The sequence below is a fragment of the Nuphar pumila genome, chromosome 16 (genome assembly GCF_984573655.1).
Source record: "Nuphar pumila chromosome 16, dmNupPumi1.hap1.1, whole genome shotgun sequence".
NCBI classification, from domain to species: domain Eukaryota; kingdom Viridiplantae; phylum Streptophyta; class Magnoliopsida; order Nymphaeales; family Nymphaeaceae; genus Nuphar; species Nuphar pumila.
In genome coordinates, this window is record NC_143264.1 from 70780911 (window position 1) to 70802572 (window position 21662).

Genomic DNA, 21662 nt, shown 5'->3' on the forward strand with positions numbered 1-21662 from the left:
GAAAAAGTTGAATCTTGGAGAGCAGAGCGCCTTGGTGAAGAAATTTGCCAACTGATATTCTGAAGTTACATAAGGAAGATCGATGACTTTTTGTAGATATGCCTCTCGGACATAATGGCAGTCCATCTCAATATGCTTTGTCCGCTCATGAAATGTGTGATTCTTAGCAATATAGATTGCACTCTTATTATCACAACACAACTTTGTGGGTTCTTGAATTGGAATCCCCATGTCTTGCAGCAACTGATGAATCCAGACAATCTCCATAGTTGTAGACGCCATGGCTCGATATTCTGCATCGGTGGATGATAGAGACACCTTTTGTTGTTTCTTACATCTCCATGAGATCAGGGATTCACCTAAAAAATGTAATGGAGTGATGATTATTTGGGTCACCTCCCCAATCAGAGTCAGTATATGCAATTAAATTTAACTCAGAAGATGAGGAAAGGAAAACTCCCTTGTTTAAAGTTCCCTTTATGTATTTGACAACTCGGAGAACGGCACTCATATGAACGGATATAGGAGCATGCTGAAATTGGCTTGCAGTATGCACGGCATGAGAGATGTCCAGCCTTGTGATGCTAAGATACATTAGAGATCCCACAAGTTGCCGGTAGAGGGTAGGATCCTCCAAAGGTTTCCCATCACCGATCTTCATTTTTTATCCCACAATTTCTAGGGTCTCATAGATTTTATCATCAGTAATACCTGATCTGTCAAGAATCTCACAGACAAGTTTTGTTTGAAACAAAAAATAGCCTCTATGAGAGTAGGCTACCTCGATACCAAGAAAGTAAGTCAGATACCCCAGGTCTGACATTTCAAACCTTTCTTTTAAAGTGGTTTTAATGTTTCTGATGCCCTTTATGTCACTACCTGTTATCAACATATCATCAACATACAACAGTAAAATCACAATTCCTGCATCAGACTTTTTGACGAACAGATCAGTGTCAGTGTAGCATGAGGAAAAACCATTTTGAACCATTATATCATTAAATCGATCATACCAAGCCTTAGGGGCTTGTTTTAAACCATAAAGCGCTTTTTGCAAAAGAAAGACTTTCCCCTTTGGTACGTTCATACCAGGAGGAGCATCCATGTAGACTTCTTCATTAAGGTCCCCATTTAGAAATGCATTTTTAACATCCATTTGGTAAATATTCCATTTTTTAATAGATGCAATGGTGATCAAACACCTTACAGTAACCATTCGTGCAACAAGAGCAAAGGTTTTTTCGTAATCGATGTCGTATTCTTGACTATATCCTTTTGCGACAAGACGGGTTTTATATCTTTCGAGAGTGCCATCACTCTTGGTTTTGATTTTAAAAACCCATCTACATCCTATTGTTTTCTTTCCTTCTGGAAGACATTGAAAAACCCACGTTTTGGCTTTGTTGAGGGCTCTAAGTTCATTGTCCATGGCATCCCTCCATTCTATCATTTCCTTAGCTTCTTTAAAATTTCTAGGTTCTTGATATGAGTGAATGGCACTAAGACATGCCCTATGCTTTGGAGAAAAAGACTCATAGGATATAAATCTAGAAGGATTTTTCCTAGATCTTTCAGTTCTTCGAGAGTTGTTGGAAGATTCACTAAGGTCACTATATTTCTCTATTGCACTTCTAAAAGTGCTTTTATCTCTATGTGTATAGGTAATTGGTTCATTTATCATTTCTTCTTCATCATGAATGGTTTGAGGAATACTTTCACTTATATCCTCATTCTCATTTAATTCATCATCGCTAAAAAAATCTTCATTTCTAGATAATAGTTCAAACAAAAAGGAATAATCGGCATTATCTTCATGAGTTTTGTGTTCTTCAAAACCACTTATGTTTTCTAAAAAGGTTACATTTCTTGAAACATATAGTTTATCATTCTTAATATCATAACACCTAAAACATTTTTGGGTTTCCGAATATCCTAAAAACGCACAAGGAATAGCTTTGGGAGATAATTTATCATTCTTATCGGTGAGAACAAAACATTTACAACCAAAAATTCTTAACCTATTGTAATCGGGTTCTTTTTTATACAAGATTTCATATGGAGATATTTGATTCAAGTTTTTGGATGGAAGTCGGTTGATGAGATAAACCGATGCAAGAGCCGCTTCGGCCCAAAATCTTTTTGGAATTTTTTGAGAAATTAGCAAAGTTCTTGTAGTTTCAATTATGTGTCTATGTTTTCATTCAGCCAACCCATTTTGTTGAGGAGTTTTGGGACAAGACCTTTGATGAACAATCCCATTATTTTCAATATAACTTTTGAAATCATTTGAGAGATATTCTCCCCCGGAATCGGTTCTAAGAATTTGTAATTTACTATTGAATTGATTTTGTATTAACATGTGAAAAACCTTAAAAGTAGAGAAAACCTCATGTTTATGTTTGAGGAAGTATATCCAACTATACCTTGAGAAATCATCCACATAAATAACATAATACGAAAAACCTCCCTTAGACACAACGGGTGCCGGTCCCCAAACATCCGAATGCACAATTTCGAAAGACTTAGTTGAAAACATAGTTCTTTGTCCAAAAGGTAAGCTTCTCATTTTACCAAGAATACAATCATTACAATTGAAATTGTCTTTACATAAGGTTTTAGCAAAATGTAAATACGAAAGCTTGACAATATTTGGATGCCCAAGGCGTTTATGCCAAACATTTATATCCTTATGTTGGGCAACATTACAAAAAGAGGTTTTTGGAATTTGAAGAAATTCCATGAGATAAAGATCTCCCTTCCTAGAGCCTTCCCCAATCAACTTCCCGGACCGGCGATCCTTTATCCAACATTTATTTGATGAGAATTTGATATCACACCCATGATCCGATAGTTGAGAGACGGAAAGCAAATTTAAATTTAGTTTTGGTATAAATCTAACTTTTGGAATAGAAAAACCTTGTCTTTCAAAATCACCAATTCCTTTTATTTCAAGAGAAGCCCCATCCGCGGTGGAGACAAAAGAGGGTGACAAATTTTTTGAGTATTTAGAAAGTGAAAAAACATTTGGAGTCATATGAAAGGATGCACCCGAGTCTAAGAGCCAAAGAGTCTTACCGGGAGGAAAGAAGGTGGTCATGGCGGCTCCGGAAACGGATCCCTTGAGGAGTGGTTGAAGAGCTTCCATGATTTGATTGAGAGACAAAGTAGCATGATTGGAAGTAGAAGGACCTTCCTCCTTGGTTGATTGGAAAGTAGTAGACATAGGCACCATCTTCTTCCATTTAGGGCATACCGGTTTAATGTGACCTGGTTCTTTGCAAAAATGGCATATGATCTTACTATAATCTCTTCTTCCATAATGCCCATCATTTTCTCTTCCTCCTTGATTTTTGTTAAAATGAGGGGGTTTATAGGTTTTAACATTATTCCCCGGTCTTGAGACGGCATAAGCACCCTCATCCTCATCTTTAGAGGGAACGGTCAACACACTTAGATTGGTTTTATTCATTCCCAATCTAGTTTCTTCTCCACTTAATTTGGTAAGCACATCTTCCAAATGAGGGGAAGAGAAGGAAGATAAGAGAGAGGATCTAGTTTGTTCAAACTCGGGTCTAAGCTCATTTAAAAAGTTAAAGAAATGATCATCTTCTAATTGTTTGGCCCTCAATTCAATAGCCTCACCACTCCATTTAGGTTCTTGGAGGGCAAGCTCATCCCAAATAGTGGATAACTCGGCGAAATACTCTCTAACGGACATTTCTCCTTGTTGAAGGGTTAAAGCCTTCTTTTGGAGATAGTATTTATGGGACAAATCTCTTGAGGTATACATTCTTTCAAGATATTCCCATACTTGATATGCCTTTTTGAACTTTAGAATGTTGGCATTAATTTTGGTCTCAACCGAAGAGAAGAACCATGAGAATATTTTGTAATTTTTCATTTCCCACTCTTCATGCTTCTTATTGTAATCTTCAAAAGCCTTTTTCTCTTTCTTCTCCCTCAAGAACCTTGATCTCCCCTCTCTCAAGGGTAGTAATTTTTTGTTCGGGTTCGGGAATAGTTCCTTGAACATATCCCCAAAGACCCTTACCTTTTACATGGGCCTCCATATTCCCAGCCCATACATGATAATTCGTTTCATTCAATTTGAAGCCAAGAGAGAAGTGAGAATCCTTTTCGCTCATTAGAGAGGATACAAAGAGAAATAAATGCGTACCACAATGCGAAATGAGTCCCTTCTTGATGTAGGAAGCTTCTAAAATATAGAATGAAGAGCCGAGTCTTCACTCCAACCACCACAACTTAATGGCACACTTTACGAGGTACTCCAACGAAGAGAGAAAAAAGCACGATCTTCTTTTCCTTTAAGCCTAGCTCTGATACCATGTGAAAATATCTCAAAAATGAGATGAAGTGTGCGATAAGCACAACACCACCAATGTGCACAAATGCACAAGAACACTTAGAACAAATGTACACAAAGGTACAATAAAGAAACTCAAATGCACAAAGGCATACAAAATATAAAGAATTTTATTGAGAAGAATGGAGAACAAAAGCTCCAAGAAGTGAAGTTTACAAAGGGGGCATTCCCCTATTTATAAGAGGAAAAGGAGCCTTGGAGGGGCTCCACTAGCTGTTGGAGCCCCTCCAACGGTTAGAATTCTAACCGTTGGAGAGGCTCAACAGCTAGTGTTAAGCCCTCCAAGTTGACTTTGAGTCAACAAAAAATAAAGACAAAAAAGTGAAAAGAAAAAGAAAAAAAAAAGTAAAAATACAAAAAGAATTACAACATATTCATAATTATGAATATGCGCAAAAGGAAGAGAAATGACTAAAATACCCTTGCGGGTTTTACAAGAAAAAAGAAACATATATATTTACATATATATATAAAGATAGATACATATACATATATACATGATGTATATATGTATATGTATCTCTCTTTATATATATATATATATATATATATATATATATATATATGTAAATATTTACATAAAGATAGATACATTTTAACAACCTTCACCACCTTTTTTAAGTGGTGTTTCTTCAACAGATGTTACCTTTTTTTTGAGTTTGGGACACTCCGATCTAATGTGTCCCACTTCTTAGCAAAAATGGCAAATAACTCGTCTCCCTCCTCCATGGTTATATGTTCCTCCTCAATTGTTACTTTTTCAAAATTGAGGAGGTTTATACGCTTTGACCTTGTTGTCGAGTCTTGACATGACAAGAACCTCCTCACTTCCCTTAGTCATGCCAAGTCAAGTATCAGCTTGGTATATCTCTCTAAGAGCATCGTCAAGAGAGATAGTTTCAGTCATATGCAAGATATTGTATCTAACTTTCTCAAACTCGGGTCTTAACCCGAATAGAAAAGAAAACAAATGTTAATTCTGCGAGTTGCTTTTGCCTCATTTCAATAGCGTGACCTTCTCAATTAGGCTCAAGCAATGTCAGTTCATCCCAAAGAGGTGAGAGAGTATCATAATAATCTTTCAAACTCTTATCTCCTTGTTTAATACTTCGAATTTTCTCTTGTAGAAAAAAAATCAAAAATATGCTTGAGAAAAATCCAAGCCTCACTTGTCTTTTTTTAATTTGACAATGCTTGCCGCAATCTTGAGTTTCATGCTATTAAGGAACTAAGAAAATTTATGTATTTTCGGCTTCCCAATCTTCCACCTTGATGTGATGTTCTTTGAGTCCAATCTCTCTTTCTTCATCATTAAGAATTTTAACTTGATCGCCATCTTTTGGTGAGTATGAGTTGTGGTTCACATGTAATACCACTGACATACCCCCATAATTTATTTCTCTTAATATGGTGCTCCACAGCAGCGGCTCACATCAAATAGTTGGAGTCGTTTAGTTTGAAGGCAATCACCGTCATGGATTTTTTTTCGCCCATTTGGATGGATAGAGACATTGCTTGTGGAGGATTCTTCTTTTGCAATCATGAACTTTTGGAGAAGCTTTCACACAATCACAAGAACCTCTAGCTCTGATACCATGTAATGAAACAAGCAGAAATACAAGAGACCCCAATAAGGATCAACACAAATTCAAAAGTGCACAAGCACTAATTTACCAAGAGATAATACAAAGTGAGAATGATGTCAAGAGCATAACACATGCACACAATAGCCACAATAGGCATACAACACAAAAAAATATATATTTTCACTAATGAAATGCTTAGAAATAGAGATGGGAGTGTAGTGAAGCTTGGTGAGAAAGAAATACCGGTGGATGATTCTTTCAAATATTTGGGATCTATCATTCAAAAGTATGGAGAAATTGATGGAGATGTAAATCATAGGATAAAGGTTGGGTGGATGAAATGGAAGAGTGCAACTGGAGTGTTGTGCGATCGTAGAATGCCATTGCGGTTGAAAGGAAAGTTTTATAGGACAACTATTAGGCCCGCTTTACTATATGGTACAGAATGTTGGGCTGCAAAGAGACATCATATTCAAAAAATGAGTGTAGCTGAGATGCGTATGCTAAGATGGATGTGTGGAAATACAATAAAAGATAAGATTCGGAACGAGGAGATACGTAAGAAGGTAGGCGTTGCACCCATTGAAAATAAGATGAGAGAGAATCGTTTACGGTGGTTTGGACATATTCGACGAAGGCCTAATGATGCTCCAGTTAGAAGGATGGAGAAATGGGAAAATATATTAGTTAAAAGAGGTTGGGGTAGGCCTAGGAAGACATGGATGGAGGTGATAGGAAAGGATATGAATGCTTTGAACCTCACCGAGGACATGGCATTGGATAGAAATGAATGGAGGAGAAGGATTCATGTGGAAGACCCAGAATGATTTTCTTTGTTGGTTCATATCGCCGACCCCAATTGTTTTGGGATGAAGGCGTAGTTGTTGTTGTTGTTGTAATGAAATGCTTAGAAAAGCATTGAAAATACAAGGAGTTTGAACCCCTATTTATAATACAAGAGAGGGACTAGTTGGGCTGCCCCAATAGCCATATTGTAGACAAAATATAAAAAGAAAAAAGGACAAGCCTCTACTAGGCTGTCACCTATTACATGGGTAAAATGACTGAAATACCCCTAATGGGTATTTCAGTTTACATAGAACAGAAAATAAAAGTGTGTGTGTGTGTGTGTGTGTGTATATGTATATATATATATATATATATATATATATATATATATGTACATCAACATATAAGTTAACACTGATATGGACAGGAAGACAAACTTCCTTGTATAATTTGAGGTGCATCCCTTACCATCCTTTACAATGAAATGAAAGCAACATTACTGAGATTCCATCTCGTGTGTAGCAATAAGGCAGTAAGGCAATAATTTCAGACATTAAAGGAAACTCCTGTAGGTTCCCTAACAAAACTGATTCCAACTCAAAATGGAATCATACAATTTCTTTAACAAAAGCATATTCCTCATTCCTAGAGATTAAAGGGCTGTGGAACATCTATAGAATTTCCTGATGACTACATCAGGTTCTGTGATGGACAATAATTTCAAGCAATTATGTATCTAAAGTGGGCTAGATGCATTCCAAGTATCCTGATATGGTGACTCTGACTTTCAGGGAAGCTAACTATGGATGATATTATAGCATATGGAAGCATCAAATACTTTCTGATTTTAAGTGGTCATTTACCTATAAATTTTGTGAAGGTTCAAACGTTATAGTCCTACAGCAGTCATATGTGATTGGGAACAGCAGTCATATGTGATTAGGAACTCTGTATTTGAGCTGATTTACATATGCACCTTCAGTTTTGTTGATTACAAATTCAGTCCTGCGTGTTTTTTTTTTCCTCTCAAGGCATTTCTATGCTCCGGAAGTTATATGCACAGTTGGTCTTAAAAACTTCTCTCCAAAATTCTATGGTCCAAGAGGCCAATTGTTCAGAATGGACAGAAAATCAGCTTATTGCCAGTTTTGTTTTAAAACAGTAACCATGGAAATCATGCATAAGCATTTCTGTGGTAGAAGCACCAATAGGACACACTAGTTTTAAAGCATTTCTAATGGTATATATGTTAACACGTGCAAGCCCACAAAAAGCACAGGAAAAGCATACAAACATGAAGAGAGAGGCATGCATGCAAAGGTTCATGATTGAGATCTAGTGGTCCTGGTTAGCATAGTCAGGTTGATTCAACCAACCTGAGGTCTGACTCTGATCCACATGATGCTTATGTTCTAAGTTATTTCTGATCAAGCCTGTGACTAGGCAGTCTCTTCACAGAGACTTTAAATTTACTTCTGTACAAGTTGCTTGAATTCAAGCAGCTTCTAGTTTGATGGGCATTTATATGATCCATTTAGAACATGTTGGGCTTTTTAAAGATGTATATGCCGTTTCTTCTTCTTTTTTCTATTTCTTGCAGGTAATGTTTAGGGATTAGGATTCAATGGCTTATAAGGTGTATTATTTCCTACAGTACCTCGGGAAGCAGTGGATTGTGCCTCCGCGATAAATTCCGCAAAAGAAGCCTGAAAAAATAAGAATCTACATTAGTTATCTGCAACAAAAATACTATCATAGTCCATGCACTGTTTGCAAACTCACATTACGCCACTTTGAATGTGAATATCAAAGAAGACATTAGCATCTTGCCTACCTTCATGTCTTCCACATCATCATTGATCATATCGGAAGCTTTCTTGTAATCCCTGTCAACCTCATCCATTACTTGCATAGCTGTCTGTGTCTGAAGCTGTAAATCATTTGAAACACAAGATTCAAATTGACATGTTTTTAGTTCTGATTGTTCGACCAAAATATTAAAATTGTTTGCTAAAAGCCATCTGAGTGGCCTACTGAGGAAATTTTAGCAGATTTCCTCTTTGGCATGTGATACTCCATCATCAACAATCTTTTTCATCCAAGGATGTTTGCCAGATGTGGCACCTCCCAGATAATTTCCTTAAAATAAACGCAAGCCTCCGCATAGCTTAATGTAGAGATATCCAGTCTTTTCGTTTTTCACTTCCACTCCCTTTTCTGTTTGACAGCGGTAGCTCTCTCTCTCTCTCTCTCTCTCTCTCTCTCTCTCTCTCTCTCTCTCTCTCTCTCTCTCTCTCTCTCTCTCTCTCTCTCTCTCTCTCTCAAAACGGCAAAACAGGCACGATTGACTTTTAAATAATACGAGAGAGAGAGAGAGATTTCCACAAGGGAAACGAGGGAAACGCCTGCAGATATTCTCCAAATTTCATTTTCGTTTCTTTTCCAGAAAATCGCAGGATGCGTGCATATTTTTCTGAGCATTTGGCCAATAGTTGGAGAGAACTCCAGAGAAACCATGGATAATCTCGTTTCCCAGCTCAGATAAGCTGGATTCGTACGAGCATATGCAAAATTCCATAGTAAATACGGATGGATGGGGGGATTTCTAATCAAAATTACCTTGACTCGTTTGGAGAGCCGGAACTTCGATGCCTCCAAGTCCTTGAGAAGCTCAGAATGGCTCATATCGAGGCTCTTCTTGATGGAGTCCATGCGACTCGTAGCGATCTCCTTCACGTCCGAGATCGTGGCTGGTTTTTTCGCGAGGGTAACTCCGTCGGCTGAAGCGAGAGGCGATCGGCCGATCCTCTTGGTTTTCCGGCGGGAATTGTCATAGAGATCGTGATCCTCCACGAGGAAACATCCCGGAGAGCCGAAGGGGAGAGGAGAGAGCAGACGGCGTTTCGCGGGAAAGGGTTCGGACGGAACCTTCTTCTTCGTCATCTCCACGACAGACAAGCGAGAAAACGAAACGGAAGCCCTCTCGTTTCCTTCCTGTTGTAATACCAACTCTACACTCACCAATTCTCTTTATATAGCGGCGCGAAAATTTGAACAAGCAACGGAGCGGGTCTCTGTCGCTCGGATGTTGTGAGTATCGGTATCGGCCATGAATCGTTTGGCCACCGATTCAGATGAATCGACCACACCAATACTCAAGTGAATCGTTCTGTATCAGCCCAAAAATATTAAAAAAATATTATGCATCAATCATAACATAACACGTGTTAAAATCATTAAAATAATTTTAAATTTTTATTTTCTGGTATTTTTATATTTATTAAAAATAGCCGATTCAGGCTTGCATCGTTTCGATTTTATGCCCATACGCACCGATACTGATAACTCGGTCCAGGAAAATGTCAAATGCTGGACCAATGGGGAGGGTTGTGAACGCTTGTGGACCCCACCTAAAACCAGCATGGAGACTACTGCACGAAAGTTGAGTAGGTCCCACACATAAATACTGTCATCTTTTAAGAGAACAGATCTGCTCAGAACTCAGGAGGGATGTCATGGATCCTATTCAGATCCGGTATATAACCAAGTTCAAATATAATTGGTGGGATTCAGCAAAGAAAATAGGATCTTGTTTTGGTGAGTTGTATGTTTGTTGGCTTTCAAAACATAGATTCAGACGTTGTCTGATGGTTTAAAAATTATTTTAGATGCATGTAATCTTTGCGTTCTTGGCAAGCAGGGGCGAAGCCTCCTGCCTCCCCCTTTGTGCTAACGGGTAGGGGCTTGGCCCCCTGCTTCCTCATACTTTCCTCACAGCAGGTCAGCAGGGGCTCGCAGCCCCTGCTTCTTGCGTTTATAGCAGGTGCGCAAGGGCACGATGCCCCTGCCTCTTTTTCCTTTACGTCAGGACAGCGGCAATGCCCCTGACCTTTTATTTTTGTTATTAGCTTGCTAAGACTGTCATTTTTGCAGCTCGTACGATGGATCCCGCTCACGCTTCGTAACTCGAGCAGTCAATCGTTTACACTCGCAGGCGTCAACAAGCTTGAAACTCTCCAAGGTGAGGAAAGATTGCACAGAGGACTTGGACAATTGAATTGAGTTCAATTAACTAAAAATGACAATTAAATAAATATATATGTACATATATATATATATATATATATATATATTTATATGAGTACACAGTTAACTCAAGGACGCGGTTTCACGATCTTTGTCCTATATTTTTTGTCAGTCTTTACTTTGTCATCGCACTCTGCGCCCAGGCTTTGTGTTTGCACTCATGCTCACAGTCTTTACTTTATCATCGCGCTATGTGCCCAGGCTTTCGTTTTTGCAAATGTTTCATTACTGTCTTGCCATTGTAAATGACGCTCAGATTTTTTGCTCATTGCATGTGTTATAAAGGCATCCTCGTGAAGGATGCAAGAGGCATTTACCACTCTTCCTCTTGCGATAAGAGTTGGGTTAGGAGCTGAACGATACATCTTCGTATAAGGAGAGGGATCCCTAGCATGAATCTTAGTTTTTTGAGCGAGCAGTTCTGTAAAGTTGACTTTAGAATTTAGAGAGCTGCGCAAAAGCATCAAAGACTGCCCAAATCAAAGTATTTGGAAGAATGTGTTTTGTCTGGTTTTGTTCGTCTATTCGACATATCTCAGTTTACCCTGAATTGGGGCTTAAGCAAACTTTTTAGCAGGGGTTCTATTGAGAAACTTGTATCCCATCTATCGAGGCTGGTATCGAGTCATGCGAGGCATGTAGATACCCCGATAGCGGATGAGATTCGAGAAAATCACATGCCACATGTTGACACAAGTTGTTGGCGATTTCAAAAGATAAAGAATGTCAAAAGCAGAGCTTCAAAAACATTACATCTTTGTGAAACACTTTTGTTGAGGCTTCTATTGAGGAACTATACATCTTTCATCCTAGAGTATTTGTAGTCATGCACTACATGCTAGTACTACGATGATCGGATGAGACAGTCGTGCGACTTCGAACAGTGCCAAATGTACAATATTGTAAACGCATAAAAATGGGATCGCCTTCACAGGTAAGATGCTCATTTGGTCAAAAGACCAGAGCATATAGAATGAGTCGTTAGTTAATTTACCTCTGACGCACTCATTCGCTTCTTGTAGTTTGTCAAGGGGGAGGACAGAGTGGTACACACTCCAATGGACAGGTTGTTAACAACCACCCCATGGGCAAAGATCCAGCCTCCTCAGTCATTGGAGTTAGGGGAAGGGACTACCAGACATTATCCTAGGTGGTAGATCCCATGGACTTCTGCAGAAGTTGAATGCATCTGTTGCCAAGTGCCTGCCTTTGGAAAATCCTCTCTCGACTAAAGTCGTCTCCTTAGGAGCGGACTCAACTAGCTATTCGGGTTATTGAAAATACATAAAATAACAGACGTCTGAACTAGTTTCAGTTGTTTTTACAAATTGTCTGCGCATACTCCCAGGCCAGTAATATCGAAACATAAAGTTTGTTCACACTGGTTGATGGGTCATAAGACTTTTGTGTGTTTTGGATACGTATTTTTGTCAAGTAAAAGTTTATCGATGAAATTATGTATGACTTTGGTGTCTCCGAGATTCTTATGATTAAGATGCTTATGCAAGTAAATGACATGTCATGCCTACATAGTTGTATTAGAGAAGATTGCATTATGATTGTTTGTGTGAATATATCACACTTGTATAACATGATTAATAAGTATAATGAATATTTGATTAAAATGTCTTGAAGATATGTCTGTGGGTTACACGCTAGAAAAATTGAATGAGATGTGCCTTGAGATGAGAATTTTGAATGCATATGATGATGCAATGATTTGAATATTTGCACATATAACTTGAATCCTATGTAAATTTATTGAACTACATAGGAGTTACATATATTGATGTTTAGTTGATTCATATTATGTAATCTACGTGTTCTCATGTGTATAGAACTCATGCTTTGTTTATGCATGCTTTGAGGTCCTATTTGAGGAATGCAATATTCCTTGTGGCCATAATACAATGCGTAGTATTATATGTGTCTGTATGATGTGATTGAAATGACATGTCATATGAAATGTTAAAAGCATGCGATAAATGTTCATGGTTCATGGAACCTTATTTGAGGAATGTGTGATCTTGTAATTTGTTTTACCATATGAAGTGATATGATGCATATTGTTGGTATACATGTTTGTGCTCATATTGGTGACTACTGACCCCAAGAGCGATCAATTGTTTAGTGCTGTCAATTATATTGATGCATGTATCACTGAGTATAGCATCTGTTGAGAACTTGATCTCCAAAGGATTATCTGTGAGGGTGTGTATGATCAAGACCAGGTGACCCGGCTAGGGTGGTAGATTCTCTATGATGATGTACAATGTCCACGAGCGGGTAGCTGCAAAGACGGTGAACTTATGTGAGGAAGTGTATGGTCCAAGACCAGGTATACCATCTACGGTGGTAATTCCTTATGAGGTTGTACATTTCTCAGACCAGGTGATCCGGCGTTGATCTTGTTAATTATAATAGTGGCTATCGACCCTGAGAACGGTCATTTGTGTTGATGTGTGTATCACAATGATTTTTATTAGATATGGCATTTGTTGTGGATCATGTTTCTCAAAGGATTTTTTGTGAGGTTATGTATGATCAAGATCTGGTAACCGACTAGAGTGGTAGATTCTCTGTGAGGATGTATACTGTCCACGAGCGGGTAGCCGCAAAGACGGTGAACTTCAGTGAGAAAGTGTATAATCTAAGACCAAGTATATCATCTAGGGCGGTAATTTTCTCGTGAGGTTGTACATTTTTCAGACCAGGTGATCTGACATGGAACTTATGAGTTTTTTAATACCATAAAAAGTTATGGTAAGTTGTGATGATCTTTTGAGATTGATTGAGATAGCCGGTTATGAATCTATAGATTTGGCTTTATGTTTTATCATGATTATATGCTGAACCCTGATATGAGAATCACATCTTTATTGATTTTAGATCATGTTTTGGACCTTCTATATAAGTGTGGGCTTTTTCTAAGAATGTATGATGCCTTAAGCGAGTCATGACAGGTGACAATTGGCCGCGTAAGGCCTTGAGAGATAGGAATAAATTAAGGTTGTTCAGGACAAAGAGTTTGTTAGAAATAGTGAAAACGACAAACAATGACCTGATAATGATTAAATATAGAGACCCTGTTCTATGAACGAAAACAAGCTTGTTGCGCAGTAGTTTGCAGCTTATGATCAAATGAATCGTCATGCTGTGTTTGATAGTCGCATTGCTTACTTGCTTTGAACTGCTTACCTACTTTGAACTGCCTACCTGTTTTGAACGGCCTACCTATTTAACTGCATATTTGCTTTAAATTGCCTAGCACATTGAATTAAATGTACTTAATTTAGTTTCTTGTAGTCTCTTTTATGCACCTACTAGTTTTTCACGAAACTAACCTATTCTATGGGTACATGTGATTATTAGGTACACCATGGGCGATGGCGCGATTGTAAGATGGCTTCAAGATTTTTTCTTCCTACTCTTAGCTCGCATCCTAGACATTTTTGGGGTTTTGTAACGGATTTTTCTTAGGATATCCAAATTTTATACTATTTGGGAACTTCTTTTAATGAAAGTGGCTTTTTCAAGTGTCTTGCAAGTAGCATGGATTGCGTTTTTTGGTTCTTTTAGCTAACGTGCCCAAAGTTGTCAGCTTACCTTTCTAAATTTAACAAAAGAATAGTCTTGCTGATTACATAAATAAACTCTGAAAGGAAAGAGATTTTCTTCTAGTATCTTGCCTATTTTCTGAAAGGTTCGTAAGTTTGAAATTTTGGGGCGTTACACACATGGCATGAAGGAGAGCAAAGAGTGAAGAAACAAAGGTGGATCCACCAAGTCAACCTAGTGAGGACCACATGAGGGCTCTCTAAATAAGCACTACAAGAAAGATGTCTATTAGCAACAGACTCTATCTGTCGCTAACGTGTTTAGCGATGGATAGCATCCGTCGCATAACCTTAGTCGCTAAACTGCGGCAGAATTTATTTGTCGCTACTTAGCGACGAATGATGTTCGTCGCTAATCTGTCGCTAAATAGAGACTGATTTGGTTATGCGACAAAATTTAATCCATCGCTAAGCTGTAATGAGGGATACGTATCTGTCGCTAATGTTTGTCACCGATTTGGCGACAGACATTAGCGATGGCTTAAATTCCGTCGCAAACCAACGACTGATTTAAATTGATGACGGAATAGCGACGGATAATATCCGTCGCTAATCAGTCGCTATTTTAAAAAAAAAAATAAATTTTTTTGAAATATAAAACTCGAGAAATATTTCTTGTTATACAATTCATATAACTTGCTTATAAAAAACAAAGTACACATAAAAAATACATATACAGGTGAAACAAATTTAACACAAGTTCTAAGTTAAACAACTTTAACAACCAAATACAGTCACTGCCAAGTTAAAATTAGTTACAAGTACGTTAAACAAATTAAACACATGAATCTAATCCTCGCCAAGATTTTGGGCATCATCCTCTTCATTTTCTCGATCTGCCCTCTCTCCATGCCTCCATCAGCTCCTCTACGTTGATCATCTCCAGCATCCTACAAGAGAACCAAAATGTTAGTATTTATAAACAAAATATAATGAAACAAATTATATGCAATGCACCTAATCTAATGCAACAAAGTAAATGGTTGGATGACACATAGACTAGCAATAAACTGAAGGACATTAACAGAATTCAAATATGTGTTCTAAGACTGGAAAAAAAATTATAGTGTTTCAATCATACATATATGTGTTCTAAGGTTGTCAATGAATGTCATAGTGATTCACGCATGCATATGTGGTTTATAAGGCTGTCAAATAAATGTGTTATGTATTACAATCGTGCATATATGTGTTACAAGGCAGTCAAAAAACTTTCATAGTGATCAAATCATGTTTATATGTGTTCTAAGGTTGTCAAAAAACTTTCATAGTGATTCAATCATGCTCATATATGTTTTGAGGCAGTCAAAAAACTTTCATATTGATTCAATCATGCATATATATGTTCTAAGGAAATTTTTATAGTAATTCAATTATGCATATATGTGTTCTAAGGTAGTAAAACAATTTCATAGTGATGAAAGCATGCTTGTATGTGTTCTAAGGTTGTCAAAAAACTTTTATAGTGATTCAATCATGCATATATGTGTTCTAAGGTTGTCAAAAAACTTTTATATTGATTGAATCATGCATATATGTGTTCTAAGGTTATCAAAAAACTTTCATATTGATTCAATCATGCATATATGTATTATAAGGCAGTAAAAAAACTTTCATATATGCTAATATCATGCTTATATGTGTTATAAGGTAGTCAAAAAACTTTCATACTGATTCAATCATGCTCATATGTGTTCTAAGGCAGTCAAAAAACTTTATATGTGATTCAATCATGTGTATCATGTTATAAGGCAGTCAAAATTTTTTATAGTGATTCAATCATGCATATATGTGTTATAAGGCATTAAAAAACTTTTATATATGCTATATCAGGCTCATATGTGTTCTAAGGTTGTCATAGTGATGAAAGTATACTTGTATGTGTTCTAAGGTTGTCAAAAAACTTTCATAGCGATTCAATCATGCATATATGTGTTCTAAAGCACTAAGAAAATTTTATAGTGATGAAATCATGCATATATATGTTGTAAGTAGGGGTGACAATTTCTGACACGACCCGCCAACCCGCCTCTTAGGCGGGTTCGGGTTGGGCTTAAGCCAACCCGTTTAATAAACGGGTCGACCCGCGTAACCCGTTTATTAAACAGGTCGGGTTCGGGTTGGGGGTATGCCAACCCGCCAACCCGGCTGACCCGTTTAATAAACGGGTTAGGCGGGTGGGTCAACCCGCCAACCCGTCTGCCAACCCGCCAACCCGACCCGCCAACCTGACCCGTCAACCCGACCCGCCAACCTGACTACCTGACAACCCGATCTGTCAACCCGCCAACCCGACCCGCGAACCTGAAAACCCGTTTACCCGACCCAACCCATTTATTAAATGGGTTGGCGGGTCGTGTCAGGTTACCCGTTTATTAAACGGGTCGGGTTCGTGTTTGCCACAGCTGACCCGTTTAATAAACGGGTCGGGTTCAGGTTGAGGTATGCTGACACGCCAACCCGCCAACCCGACCCGCCAACCCGACCCGATTGTCACCCCTAGTTGTAAGGTTGTAAAAAAACTTTCATAGTGATTCAATCATGTGTATATGTGTTATAAGGGTGTCATAAAAATTGTATAGTGAATTAATCATGCATATATGTGTTCTAAAGGTGTCAAAAAAATTCATATTGAGGTAATCATGCATATATGTATTCAATCATGCATATACTAGCTTGAAATCTAACGACATGAAACAAATGACATGAATCTTTATACCTGACGGGCACCGGAGCTCATGTTGACTGTAGACGAACTTCTCCTGTCCCGAAAAAAGTTGCACAACTCATTATGGACAATGTTGGGAATGACTTCATTTAAAAAGTACTGCATTTTATTCTCAAGATGCTGACAGACACCATCCCAAGACATAGCAGGGTCAATCGAACGTTGGGAGTTGATGCTGGCGAGAAAACTCTGAGAGCCATGGCTGCATGAGGCAACGACTGTTGTGGTGTTCATGTTACTCCCAAACCCAAACACATGACCCTTTTTGGGTTCACTGGTTGTTGTCACTCATGCTATAGGATCAAAAGGCGGATGCTGAGTGGTGTCATCGCCATATCGCTTTGCCATTTCCTGCTCATATGACTCCTATAAAGTAATAATTATAATATGAATTAATAATTAAGAATTACAATGTCTATGATAATGTAATTCATAGTAAATTATATATTACAATGTTTATTAATACAATAAATATATATTGATGTCGTTCTCGCCTTCTCTGATACAAAATCTTCTATGCTCTTACGTTTATGTGTTTCAACAAACACATCCTTATAAGTCACAATGTCTCCTTTTTCTGCTTCCTGCAATATTAAATGATAAAAAAATTAATTAATAAGTATGCAAAAATATTTACAAATTTGATAATATATATATATATATATATATATATATATATATTGATGAGTTACCATTTTCTTCTGGTGGCTCTCAAAAGTCCTAGATCTACCTGTGTGTAGATGGACATCGAACATCTTCGCTTAGTTTTGTGCAGCCTTTGCTGAGCGATTTCAAAATTCATTGCTCACCCACTTGTCGCACATGCCCTCCCAATAATCTCTCCTGATAGTAGAAGGCTCATGGCCCTTCCACTACAGTGAATCATTTATCCCACTAGCTGCTTTTTTTGCTACAGTCTTCATATTGTGCAGCATGTCGGCAAATCGATTGGCAGCCACCTTCTATCATACTACCCTCGTGTCTTTCTCCTTGTCTGCAGTCACGAAGCGATGGGAAACCTGCAAATACTTTCAGAAAGTTAGCATATATGAGTATAACAAAAAATTAAATATGAAATACATTAGTTATGATAAACGATTGCATATCATGAATGAGGACATTAATATGTCCAACACCTCCGTCGGGTACTCTTTTCATTACGTGATCAGTCCTAAAAGATATTGCAATAGTGACTTCCTAATTTCTCGTATTACTTCTTGCTGCTCGAACCTCACACTGCACATGAATTGATGCACATTAACAATGGACTGTCGATATACACTATTTATAAGATAAGTATTGGACAAGTGACAATGAAATACTTACGGTCGACTATCGATATACACTATTTGAATGAGTCATCGTGTGTCATACTAAGAAGACCCTGCATCCGACGTTGTCTCGTGATGTATATGAATAGCTGGTGTAGGCGGGTCATGTGTAAGCGAAACATCATCTACAAAACAATGAGTTAAAAATTCACATAATGCATATTTAAACTAATCAAGTATATAATTATTTAAATGATATACCTATCAAAGCATTGCGTAAAGATGAAGGTTGAGTCTACCTATTACTGAGCTGGGATCCTATAAAGACGATTAATAAGTAACAATATTTATATCAACATATAAGCAAAAATATAATGAATACTTATATTTAAATATAACACAAAGACATTTACCTAATGATGTCTCATGGCCTCCACTTGGTCCTCAACCACTGTGACCTCCACGAACCATATTCTAACAAATAAAAATATTATTTGGATCAGTTACATGATATGTAATTTCATGGATACATATTCAAATAAAAAATAACTTCATGCAAGCATGAATACAGTCACATTAAATGTGACAATACATTTAAATCATTCATAGAATATTAATGTCAAACATATACCTGCAGCAAACACACTCCAATATTCCGCTAACTACTACATCATCAAACATGGCAATACATTCAAATCATTCATAACACTCAAACATGTATTTCACTAGATCGAGTATGATTCACCATCACTTGTTTCACTTTCATATTCTTCTTCTTTCTCCTCCTATTCGTCCTCTTCTACATTGGGCGCCCATCCACTTGGTATATCATTTGGATCACATTCTTTCATACGTGTGCCATCCAACAATGGAAATATGACATGCAGACCATGTGCGACATCGTAACCATAAGAGAAGTCATACATATTGTCTGATTGATAGTAATCATTCTCTTCAATTAAGTTGTCTTCTGTAATTGATCATACTGAGGGTATAGTTTAGACTTCACCTTGCAAACTGCCCACCATTCATTTCTATCTGACTTCCCTGTACTTGGATATGAAGTATAGTAAACTTGTTGAGCTTGCGAGGCTAATATGAATGGTTCATATATTCCAAACATTGATTTATAATTCACCTCCACAATGACTGAGGCTTTGTCGACTCTTGTTGTTGTGGGATCAAACCAATGACACTTGAATAAAGTTAACCTGTTATTTATGCCTAAGTGAACTCCATTATTTCTTCTATAATACCATAGTAGTCAAGTTCATTTTCACTGTAACTGCTACCCTGGACATACACGCCACTATTCATCATTGACTTGTTTGCACTGTAGTTTTTTATATGGAATCGATAATCATTTACGACGTATCCGTTGTAATATTGCACAACTTTGGTCGGACCATTTTGTAAATCACATATTTTTTTGTCATTAACACAACTGTGGAGGACCTAATAAACAATGACTGTAAACACGACCAATTAAGTAACATATTGTTGTTCACACGGAAAGAATGCATGTCATTGTCCTTACCAACTCTTTCATCTATGCCACAAACTTATTTTCATGTTGTTTTTGTAATTCTGAATCAGTTAGATGTGGAAGTTTCCTTCGTAACTCCAAATCAAATCGTTTGCATTTAACAAATAATTATATTATGAAAACATGTATGTAGAGAACTAAGTATAATATATTATCTATACTTACTCAATGTAGGGGTCAATTTCTGAGCAATTAAAAAGGATATTGATTTATGATGTGTCTTGCTCTCGATCTTCCAAGAGCCTTGATCGGCAACTGCCAAAGGCCTTCCCAAGTGGTTTAATTATCGATAATTTGTCAGTCACAATAACGTGTTCTCCATCATCATTACGAGGTGGGCAAGTATAACGTGTTGGAATGTGAGGCTCAAAGTACATAGATGAGAAATTTGAAATCTCTTTTAAAGTGTATGCCTCACAAATTAAACCCTCCACTCTTGTTTTATTCTAAACCTTTTAGGTCAAACATGCACCTATCAACAATATATATCTCGTAATACAATAAATTTTCAATAGCATTAGAGAGAAAAATATAAAATAAATTTTACCTTTCAAATGGGTACATCCACCGATATTGCATAGGACGACCAACCCTAAGTTCATATGGCAAGTGTATGATCACATATTCCATAATATCGAAAAATGTTAGAGGAAATATCTTCTCTAGCTGACAAATAGTAGTGACGAAAGAATTCTCAAGATTCTTTACCTCAGCTACTACAACTTCCAATGTACACAATGTTCTAAAAAATCGACTCAACTCGGATAATACCCTCCATATAGGTTTGTCTAACAAATCATGAAATGCTAGGGGAATCAACTGTTGCATGATAACATGACAATCATGGCTCTTCAACCTATACAACTGGTCGTCGTCTATCTTCATAGCCCAAGCAATGTTAGAGACGTATCCATCTAGAAATCTCAACCATCTCAACCACTTGCATGCCCGCTTTACTTGATTTGGTCCAAGTACGCACCATGCATTTGGTTTCAATAATTTTCCATTGTACTCTTAAAGTTCCAATTCTGGACTTTTACATATTACTTTTAAATCCATACGGGCCTTCGGATTATCTTTCATTTTTCTTTTGACATTCATTATCGTATTGAATACATTATCAAACACATTTTTTTTCACATTCATCACATCTAGATTATGTCGTATCAATAAGGTCAACCAATATGGTGGTTCCCAAAATATAGATTTCTTTGTTCAATTGTGATTCTTTCCAAATCAAAGAAAATGCCTCGCACCACGGGCATCTGTCAGTCCATATGGAAAGTATCACAATCGTCTTAAAATCACTATGCCCAACAACCGTGCATGTGAACCTTCTATTTCAACTGTGTCTGCTCGAAACACATTCCTTTATCGTCGAAATGCATGATCGATGGGTAAAAATTGACAGTGACAATCAAACCAACATGGCTTCCTTCCATGCATCAATCTAAAAGATTTTGTATCCTCCATGCAATACAGACATGTCAACCTCTCATGTGTGCTCCAACCAGATAACATATCATATCTAGGGAAGTCACTAATTGTTCATAGAACAACAACCTTCATAGTGAAGTTTTATTTTTTGTGGGCATCATACGTGAGAACACTGACATCCCACAGTATTTTCAGTTCATCAATCAATGGCCTTAAAT

At 37.4% G+C, this 21662-nt stretch overlaps 1 protein-coding gene across 11 annotated transcripts in view; it reads right to left on the minus strand.

Annotated features, from left to right (window-relative positions):
* Positions 1–9757, minus strand: part of LOC149813486 (uncharacterized) — a 56648-nt gene extending 46891 nt beyond the window's left edge. For all 11 annotated transcript variants that reach the window (XM_089990793.1, XM_089990802.1, XM_089990795.1 and 8 more), the window contains exons 1-3: positions 9379–9757; positions 8594–8689; positions 8417–8465 (exon numbers count right to left, since the gene is read on the minus strand). In XM_089990793.1, the coding sequence (XP_089846919.1) occupies positions 8417–8465; positions 8594–8689; positions 9379–9702 (469 nt within the window). In that variant the 5' untranslated portion in view covers positions 9703–9757. The remainder of the gene's footprint in view (positions 1–8416; positions 8466–8593; positions 8690–9378) is intronic.
* Between the last annotated feature and the right edge of the window lie 11905 nt (positions 9758–21662).